Source organism: Bos javanicus, chromosome 18 (genome assembly GCF_032452875.1).
Source record: "Bos javanicus breed banteng chromosome 18, ARS-OSU_banteng_1.0, whole genome shotgun sequence".
Lineage (NCBI taxonomy): Eukaryota > Metazoa > Chordata > Mammalia > Artiodactyla > Bovidae > Bos > Bos javanicus.
In genome coordinates this window covers 52,184,119-52,194,933 of record NC_083885.1, presented here as the reverse complement: position 1 = coordinate 52,194,933, position 10,815 = coordinate 52,184,119, and the positions used below count along the sequence as shown (strand labels likewise).

At 41.4% G+C, this 10,815-nt stretch overlaps 1 protein-coding gene across 6 annotated transcripts in view; it reads right to left on the bottom strand.

Annotated features, from left to right (window-relative positions):
- The window catches only part of LOC133230715 (zinc finger protein 226-like), a 29,334-nt gene that overhangs the window by 6,259 nt on the left and 12,260 nt on the right, over positions 1-10,815 (bottom strand). The window contains exons 1-3 of one of the 6 annotated variants that reach the window (XM_061388547.1): positions 8,403-9,295; positions 3,146-3,294; positions 2,756-2,801 (exon numbers count right to left, since the gene is read on the bottom strand). The exons of 1 other annotated variant lie outside the window; for it this stretch is intronic. In XM_061388547.1, the coding sequence (XP_061244531.1) occupies positions 2,756-2,801; positions 3,146-3,199 (100 nt within the window). In that variant the 5' untranslated portion in view covers positions 3,200-3,294; positions 8,403-9,295. Of the gene's footprint in view, positions 1-2,755; positions 2,802-3,145; positions 3,295-8,379; positions 9,297-10,815 lie in introns of those variants that run through there. 4 more of the 6 variants (XM_061388544.1, XM_061388545.1, XM_061388548.1 and 1 more) reach the window with 4 other exon arrangements.

The window sequence follows — 10,815 nt, the reverse complement described above, 5'->3', positions numbered from 1 at the left end:
TACCTGGTGTTCTCAGTGAACTCATAAATAAACTCCCTAGAATTCTAACTGCTGCATCCTGAACTAAAAAGCCTTCACTTTTTATTTCTGGCCATGCCTTGCAGCTTGTGGGATCTTAAGTTTCCTGACCAGGGATTGAACCCGGGCCTTGGCAGTGGAAGTGCAGAGTCTTAACCACTGGACTACCAAGTGAAAGTCACTAAGTTGTGTCTGACTCTTTGCGACCCCATGGACTATACAGTCCATGAAACTCTCTAGGCCAGAATACTGGAGTGGGTAGCCTTTCCCTTCTTCAGGGGATCTTCACAACCCAGGGATTGAACCCAGGTCTTCTGCATTGTAGGTGGATTCTTTACCAGCTGAGCCATAAAAGGAACTCCCCAAAACATTTCACTTTTTAGTTACAATCGTCAATTGTCCCAGAAACATTTACTAATTTCGGTCTGGCAGTATATGATGCCTGCTTCTCACTGAAGTAGGAACCAGGTGAGGAAGAGGGTCATATGAGGGAATTAACCAAAAGGCCATGCCAGGCCTCAGATGAAACCCTTCTTTCTTTCTCTATTTGTCTTTCTCTTATCTAATGGTATATTCTGACTCCAGAATCTTGGTTTTCTGGATAAATCTGAATTGGTTCCTCATTTTTCACAACCCTTTTACTTAAAACAAAGATAAAACCAAGTATGTACCTCTTTAGACAATTGTTCTCAGGTGTCAATGCAGTGACAAGTGAAGTACCACCTGACTTTTAAAATTAAGGTCATGGATTATTTTGATCAAAATAAAAAAAAATACTGGGTTAGCCAAAAGGTTCATTCCAGCTTTTCCATACCACCATACAGAAATATCTGAACAAACTTTTTGGCCAACCCAGTACAAGATGGATAAACAAACAAACCAGTAAATAAAATACACACAGGGTCTGATTCAACCACAGGAAGACAGAATCTCACTCTTGTCATAAGAAAACTACCAATAGTTATTTTCTCTGTGTGAAGAGGCAGTTTGACCCTGCTGTGCCATATTTGGCTATTTTACCAAAAAACATCCAAGGCACCACTTACAAAATATACCACTTCAATTTTGCATATCTAGTATGTCAAGGGCAAAAAGAGGCAATATTTTTCAGAATACATTGAGAAAAAAGTTAAATCAGGAACATTGTCACTGTAGCATTCTTAAAACAGTAAAAGTCCTAAAGGTCTATGAATAAAAAATAGTGTAAAACTGGGTATTTAAGAAAGCTAAGCATCAAAGAATTGATGCTTTTGAACTGTGGTGCTGGAAGAAGGCTCTTGAGAGTCCTTTGGTCTGCAAGGAGATCCAACCAGTCAATCCTAAAGGAAATCAGTCCTGAATATTCATTGGAAGAATTGATGCTGAAGCTGAAGCTCCAATACTATGGCCACCTGATGTGAAGAACTCATTCACTGGGAAAGACCCTGATGCTAGGAAAGACTGAAGGCGGGAGGAGAAGGGGACCACAGAGGATGAGATGGTTGATGGCATCACCAACTCGATGGACATGAGTCTGAACAAGCTCCAGGTGTTGGTGATGGACAGGGAAGCCTGGCGTCCTGTAGTCCATGGGGTTGCAAAGAGTCAGACACGACAGACGACTGAAGTTTTGGGAACATGATAAAGCAATTAAAAGCAAATGTTAGGTAGTATTAAATGAGAAAAGTTTTTAAACTGTATCTATTTTATAAATGAGTTTCCCTGTAGCTCAGATGGTGAACAATCTGCCTGCAATGCAAGAGACCCAGGTTCGATTCCTGGGTTGGGAAGATCCTTTGGCAAAAGGAAAGGCTACCCACTCCAGTATTCTTGCCCAGAGAATCCATGGACAGAGGGGCCTGGCAGGCTACAGTCTGTGGGGTCACCAAGAATCAGACATGACTGAGCGACTAATACAACTACTACTATGTTATAAATACAAATACACAGCTATGAATACACATGATGAAGAGATTACAGAAATATAAAAGCAGCTAATTTGTAAGCTGGGAAATATTAAAGTGGAAGATGTTCTTCACGTCCCTTAATTTTTCTTTTACTTGTGAAATAAAAAATGACGAAATAAAACCAAAATTAAAACCAAAACTAATTACATAAGACAGGAATTTTTTAAAAAGCACACATGGCTCACAAAGGTCTTCACAGGCTTAGGCTCCTTGAAAAAGAAAAACCCACAGGGAACTACAGTCAGTATTTTGTTATTACAGAATATTTCCTTGTAAGGGAAAAGAATCTGAATATATATATACATACACATATATATAATTGAATCATTTTGCTGTACCTGAAACTAACACAACATTGTAAATCAACTATGAAAGTGAAAAGTGAAAGTGAAAGTCACTCAGTCATGTCCGACTCTTTGCAACTCCATGGACTATACAGTCCATGGACTTCTCCAGGCCAGAATAGTAGAGTGGATAGCCTTTCCCTTCTCCAGGGGATCTTCCCAACCCAGGGACTGAACCCAGGTTTCCCGCATTGCAGGTGGATTCTTTACCAGCTGAGCCACAAGGGAAGCCCAAGAACACTGGAGTGGGTAGCCTATTCCTTCTCCAGCAGATCTTCCAGACCCAGGAATTGAACCGGGGTCTCCTGCATTGCAGGCGGATTCTTTACCAACTGAGCTATCAGGGAAGCTATACTTCAATTAAAAACAAAGAAAGAAAAATCCACGTAAAATCTCTGAGTACAAAAATGGTATTTTTTAACAGCAAGAGAAACAAGCTCTACTCACCATGAACATGTTCATCTTCTCTCTCCTTCCAGGGAAGTGCAGAGTCCTAGGAAGACAGAGGGGGAAAGCAGAAAGAAGTCAGTGAAAACTGGTTTACAAAAACGTGACTAACCCAGGTGGGGCTCACTGTGAATCAGCAAGGCACTCAGTCCTCCAAGTGGCTGCAGCCGAGTGGGCTTGAGAGGGATCCTGCACTGATACCAGATGCCCCCGAGACCTCTCTCATTAGCTGTTCAGGGAGCAACGTGCCCACCCACACACTGGCCCTATCAGTGTGCTGTGGCTTTCACAGTGGTCATTCTTATTCCAAGGTGTAATAAGAGACCACGTGAGTAAGAGCAGGCTTTGGAGTCAACACGCATGGGCTGAAATCCGGGCTATACCACTCACTAGCAGTGTCATCTTTGGCAAATTATTAACATCTCTCCGCCTCAATTCTGTCATCAGCAAGTAGGGGAGAACAGGGGTATCCACCTCATGAGACTGGTGTAAGGCAGAAAGCTCTGAGAACCCCGTCAGGATTTCTTATTTCTCAGCAACTGTGGTAAAGCAGATGATATTGTACAATTTGAAATGATCCTTATAGATGTGATTTCTAGCAACAGAACACTGTCAAATATGGGCAGGTCCCAGGTTGTTGTCCCGAAATGGGAGCTTTTAGAGTTCTGCAAACTTCTGCTTGTATTCCTCATAATTTTGTTACCACAACATTAATATTTAAACTGAAATAGGCAAATTTTTATAAAAGATATAAAAATACATTGTTTCTTTTTAACCAGGAAGTACCCTTTTGACAATTATGCACAGATGTAAAGAGAAATAATAAAAGCCTGGATTCTGCAACAATAATAAGAAACACCTTGACAGTCCATACCAAAAAATTCCATACAGGAATCTGGATTATAAATAAAGAAATGTTTAAGAAATAAATGGATGAAGGGACTCCCTGGTGGTCCAATGGTTGAGAATTTGCATTCCAATGCAGAGGACACAGGTTTGATCCCTGGTCAAGGAGCTAGGATCCCTGTGTTTCGGGGCAACTCAGCCACAAGTACTGAGCCAAGTGTCGCAAGTAGATAGACGTGCGTGCAACACAACTAAGACCCGATGCAGCCAAATAGAAATAAATGGATGAGAAGAGAGAGCTTCCCCCCTATGGTAGAACACAAACTAATAACTAGAATGAAAGACAGAAAATCATCAATGGGTGCTAAAATTTGGAAAAGTTTAGTGCAGAGTAAGATAACCACATTGCTTCAAAATATTAATTGCAAAAAGGACAACAGTTACTTCGCAGACACTTTAACCAAGCACACAAAGCTGAAATCACCAGCTGGAACAAACCCACAAACTGACATTTGCTTGGAATGATGCCTTAGAGGGCTGCCTCACCACTTCTGGGGCATCACTGTTAATAGTGGATAACCTGAATCCAATTATGAACAAATATCAGATAAACCAGGGCTTCTCTGGTGACTCAGTGGTAAAGAATCCACCTGCCAATGCAGGAGATGAGTTTGATCCCTGGTCCAGGAAGATCCACATACTATGAAGCAATTAAACCCATGTGTCCCAACTACTGAACCCGTCTGTGCTCTAGAGCCCGTGAGCCACAACTACGGAGCCCTCAAGCTGCAACTACTGAAGCCCACGTGGCCTAGAGCCTGAGCTCCACAACAAGAGGAGCCACCGCAAGGAGAAGCCCGGGCACCACAGTTAGAGAAAAGCCCGTGCAGCAACGAAGACCCAGCACAGCCAAACACAAATGAGTAAAATTATTTTTTAAATGCATAACCTGAATCTAATCATGAACAAGTATCAGATAAACCACAGCTTCCTTAGGTGGCTCAGTAGTGAGGAATCTGTCTACCAAAGCAGAAGACATGGGTTCTATCCCAGATCTGGGAAGATACCACATGCAGTGGAGCAACTAAGCCTGTGTTTCACAACTACTGAGCCCACAAGCTGTAGAACCTGTGCTCCACAATGAGAGAAGCCACCACAGTCAGAAGCCCGTGCACTGCACTAGAGTGCAGCCCCTGCTCACCATAACCAGAGCAAAGCCCGGGCAGCAGCAAAGACCCAGCACAGCCAGAAATAAATAAAATTATTTTAAAATGATAATGTATAAGCGGAACCTAATTATGAACAAAGGTCAGAGAAACCAAAAAAGAGGGCCCTCCCACAACATAATTTATCAATACTCTTCAAAAATATCAAAAGCCAAAAAGTCTGAGAAATCATTCTGGGCTAAAGAAGACTAATGAAACAAAGATTAAGTGCAAAGCATATAATTGGACTACACCTTGAAGAAGAAAAGTGGCTCACCAAGACTTTATTAGAACCAACGAGGACCTACTGTATAGCACAGGGAAATTACACTCGACATTTTGTAGTAACCTATAAGGGAAAAGAATCTGAAAAATAAGTGAATCACTGTGCTGTGAAATAAACATGATATTATAAGTCAACCAGATTTCAATTTTAAACAAGATCTTAAAGAAAAGGCTAATAAAAAATGTAAATATGGGCTGTGCATTAGATAGTAGTGTGTTATCAATGTCATTAACCTCCTTTTGATCAACTGGCTCTGCAAACGAAAAAATATACAAGCATGATAAAGCCATGAAAAACCACACTGCACTGAGAACTAGCAAGAGAAAGGGCTCGAACTTGGTGTTTTTAACTGATCAACAAGAATCGTGTCGAAATGAGAAAAAGACAAGCTGCTCCATAACACAGACAAAAATAACCAAAGAACTGGGACTTCCCTGGTAGTCCAGGGGTTGAGAATCCACCTTCCAATTTAGGAGATGTGGGTTGGACCCCTGGTCGGGGAACTAAGATCCCACACGCTGTGGAGCCACTAAGCCTATTTGTCGCAACTAAGACCTGATGCAGTCACAAGTAAATAATATTAAAAAAACAAAACAAAAAAAAACACAAAGAACTGTCCTCTCAGCAAACATGAAGTGATGGACCACTTCATTAATAATGACTCCAGTCCCATTTTGTTTCTCTCATCCACTAGATGCAAATCATTATGATATTCAGTAGTCAAATTGCATCTCCTTCCTGACACCATCCAATCCAGAACAAACTCTCACTGCCTAAAGCTCTCCCCAACTCAGTTAACACGAACCGAAACCGTAGAAACAGCCATACCTCACCGCCTCCTTACCAGGACACCAGTGCGGCATAGGTGTCCTTGCTGCAGTAAGCTCAAACAAACGGAGCTCTTTGATTACAGGTATGTTCCTGGGGGCTGCTGCCTGGCGGTCACAAATGAGCAACTGAGCAAAACAGAAATAATTGGTGACTCCACATAAAGAGTATATGAGAACTCCTTATACTATTTTTGCAACTTTTCTCTGTTTGAAATTATTTTTATATTATTTCCTAATATTTTAATGAAAATAAAGTTATAGAAAACATATAACACAGCACATCAGCTATACACCAATAAATATTTTAAGAAATAAAATTTAAAAAGAGAAGCTAAGAAACAGTCATAGTAATAACAATAGTAATAATAGTAGTGGTTCACTGATGATGACTATGGCAAAAATATCTAGTACTAACTAACAATAACTACTAGTTGATCTTCCCACTTTAGGCACAAGTACTCTAGTTTACGAGGCTTTCCAGGTGGCTCAGTGGTAAAGAATCCGCCTACCAAGCAGGAGACTCGGGTTTGATCCCTGGGTGAGAAAGATCCCCTAGAGAAGGAAAAGGCAACCCACTCCAGTACTCCTGCCTGGAAAATCTCATGGACAGAGCTGCCTGGTGGGCTACAGTTCATGGTGTCCCAAAGAGTCGGACACAATCTAGCAACTAAACACCAGCAACAGCACTCTAGTTTAAAAGATAGCAATGAATCTACCCCCAAAAGCCTGGAAGGGATATATCTTCACATCTAATACCCTTCCATTTTGATTCTACACTTGCTAGCTACCTTTTGCTCAAGTCAGGATTTTTTGCAAGGATCCCTGACAAGTGACAATCATTAGTGGGGTAATAAAACCCTCCAACTAAGTAAAGCTCTGCTTTATCCAGCTCAGCTTTATCTGCGACATCCAGCAATTCCCTCGGCCTCAGTTTCCAGACAAGAAAGATCCTTTCCTGAGCTTCTCATATTTTCACATGCAGAGGAGTTACTACAGGATCTTGTTGGAATGCAGACTTCTGGGCCCCCTATGCAGAAATTCTAAATCAGAAGGTCTTGAATGGGGCTCAAGGCTGGGCCTTCCTACCCAAGTGATGCCAATGCTGCTGGCCTGTGGACCACAATTTGAGTAGCAAGGCAGTGTAACCTCAGTCCCAAAGAAAACAGCCTCCACTAAACACACACACAAACAAAGAGTAACCAGACAAAAAGGCACGAAAACATTAACAGCTGTTATCTTTACATCCTAAACTTATGGGTAATTAAAATTTTTCTTTACATCTGCATTTACCGTAATGATTGTTACTTCTGTAACATAAATATTATTTGAAATAAAATAAATGACCCAGTTGAGAAAACTATCTTAAAATTGATAGACTAGGCAATTCCCTGGTGGTCCCTGGTTAGGACTCGGTACTTTCACTGCCATGGGCCCTGGTTCAATCCCTGGTCAGGGAACTAAGATCCAGCAAGCTGTGTGGTGAGACCAAAGAAACCACACACACAAAATACAACAAACAAAGAAACTTCACAGAATAACCTAAACTTTGCTCTCAAGGTCCCCACATTTAAGCCCCAACCTACTTTCATGAAGAGATTCTAGTCAGTTCCCTATGCTCAACAAGAATATATCAAGGAGATTAGCAAACTCAGGTGTTGGATTCAGCCTGCCCAGGGTTACAACCGCAGCTCTGCTTACTATTCAGGTGAGGATGGGCCAATAGGGTTGTGTTCCCTGGCTCCATCTCCTTATCTCTAAAGCAGAGAAAAGAGCAGTACCGATGCACAGAGCCAGTGTGATGGAAAGGTGTTCATCAGTATAAAGCTTTTGGAACGGAACTTAAGTGACCAAGGCACAGTTACAATCATTACTCATGCCCCATACGTTCTACAGTTTATGTATCTTAAATAGAAGAATGCCGAGTTCTACTCCCGTGGGTCTCTGTTGCCGCTTCCTTCGTGTAGTGCTTTCTGAGAAGTAAGGGCTGGAGAAGGAAAGGAGGTTGTGAAATCCCAGGATTGTGTTTGCATCCCCTATATTTCACACCCTCTTGTACCAGCTAGAAGAAACCCTCCCTTTTCTAAACAAGTCCGGAGTCCAGGACAATTCAGTTCCCTGGGCTCTCACAATCTGTGAGAATCCAGGTGCTTCTGAATTACAGAAGCATTAATAACAATCATGTGTCAGGCATTTGTTGACCTTTTGCTATTTTTTTCTCCAAATACTGTATTAAGAAAGCATTGCTTTTATTTCTCTTTTACAGAACAGCAACGGAGGCACAAAAGGGTTAAGCAACTCACCCAGTGTAACAGAGTATGAAGCCAAAGTGTTAGCTTCATAAGTGGGAGGTCAGGTTAGGGGTTCAGAAAGCCGGGGAGACCTTCAAATCCCAAGAAGCACGACCTGAGCCCGCCCCATCCCGGGATGCTACCAAACGCTCCGCCCAGGGGCACGAACATCATCACCCTTGGCCGTCAAACCTCTGCTTCTAGCCGCTGCTTCTCTTTCTCTCCAAATGAAAGGTCAGGAGATGCTGGCCCCAAGCGCATTTCGGGGAAGTTTGAATGAATCGTGAAAAGCGGACCTGAAACATCATCATCAAGCGAAAGATGGCTGCTACGTCGTCTTCCCGGGGCCGAAGGGCCTGCGACTACCCGGAGCTCCTGGACTACACTTCCCAGAATTCCGTGGGGAGACATTCGCAGTCCAGCCTTACTATAGCTGCAGTGTGCGAATCTACACGGAGCTTTGGACTACACATCCCAGAATACAAAGGGAGTGCGTGTGGGCCCTCCACACTACCGCCCTCTTGGACTACACTTCCAGCGAAGGTCCGAGCGGAAAACCGTCAAAGCCTCGCCCCCTGATGAGGAAGTGGTCAGTTCACCTGGTTTTCACTTCCCTTAACCCCTAAGGTCTCAGGCAAATGTCTTGCCAGTCTACTGTGTCAGCCTTAGAACAGGGTTACAAGCTTAGAAGCACTTTGGACATGTCCAAGGGCCTAAGTGACATAAATTTATTACCAGCCATAGAGGCTTCCTGGTAAACCCCAGAGTTACTGTTGAAATAAGAGAAGGAAACTAGGCTTTCTTAGGAATAGGCTGAAGTCAAAAGTCAAAATACCTCAATCCCTGAAATGTGACCAAACATGCTTTGTCCTTACTGGTTCCACATCGAGAGGGTCCTCTGTTGTAATTCTGTTTTCCCTCCTCACGCACATCTTTTCAACAGGAAAAGTGAAAGTCGCTCAATCGTGTCCGACTTTTTGCGACCCCATGGACTATACAGATTGTGGAATTCTCCAGGCCAGAATACTGGAGTGGGTAGCCTTTCCCTTCTCCAGGGGATCTTCCCAACCAGGTTTCCCACATTGCAGGCGGATTCTTTACCAGGTGAGCCACACATGTAAAGAATCTGCCGGCAATGCAGGAGAAGGGATCAATACCTGGGTCGGGAAAATCCCCTGGAAGAGGGCATGGCAACACACTCCAGTATTCTTGCCTGGACAATTCTATGGACAGAAGAGCCTGTCAGGATACAGTCCACAGGGTCGCAAAGAGTCAGATGCCAATGAAGGTACATCTACTTCGTTTCCAGCTACTGAATTTGCCCTCTCCATGTTCCGTATTTAAAGTACAGCATAAAGATTCAATGGTTGAAACATCAATTTATCTGTGTATACAAAACAGAATTTTTTTTTTTAATTTTGAAATTGGCTTCTGGGATCCTATCATAATTTTGATCTTTATATGCCTTATGACAATATAGAACAATCATATTATGTGGTGTTAACTACAAGGGATATTTACTAGTAATTTTTAAAAATTCTATTGTAATTTCCTGCTTTGATAGTACTGGTCAATGAAAAAACCATAACAGGAAATTATAAAATAAAAAAATACCACAAAATGCTCCTAACTAAGGAAAACCACTATGGAAGAGTATCCCTTTACACATGATCTTATGCATGTCTACATACAGATGTATGTGTACATGCACATGCACACACACACAGATTCGATTATACTCTGAAGGTTACAATCTGTGACCTCTCAAAGCCCATATTGTGTATCTCTTGCCATTATATTTGCCATAATTTTAATGGCTTCAGATTAATATACAAATATAGTAAAACTCAAATTCCTACAGCTGTACAATTATTTCCTTTAAAAAAATTCAGTGACATCATTGATGTGGTGCTTATCTTTTTCGTATTTTAACTTCATAATCAAAAACATTCAATTATATGATTTTGAGATCAAAGAGATATACAACCTAGATACTGATAAGTACTCCTTTCCCAAAACCATGCTTTACTGCTACCAATAGGTCAAAGGACATAAATGTCAGTCTTGCCTCAATACTACATTTAATAATTTTATCAAATTCCTACATTTTCCTGGGTATTTTCCTCATGGATGTGTATGAAAAATATGGCATAGCCTCTACCTGAGAAGTTTTGACAGAAGAAATGCTACAGTTCTTAGTAAGCAAACATTTCAAAGTCTGGATAATAATGCAGGAAATTAGAAATCAGTAAGTTCAAGGTCGACCAATAAAATTTTTTCTAGTGACAATTTTTGTGACATTTTCAAAATGTTACAGTAAATCCTGCCTTAACATTGAGTGACTCATAAAAAATCAATTGTAAAGTATACAGTTACCTACTGTTGCAAAGTTAGTAACATTTTCAGTTTGTACTGTCAGAAAAAAAATCTGCAAGACAGTTCAATTTTATATTAGACACAATCCTTGGAAAACTAGACAGGGCCTCAGAAAATAACTCTACTTGAGAACAGAGGCTGTGGGAGGCAAGGAGCCAGTTGCAATAGGCTCATATCATATTAATACTTCAGATTATAATATCAAGTGGTTTTCTGTACTTCAACAAAT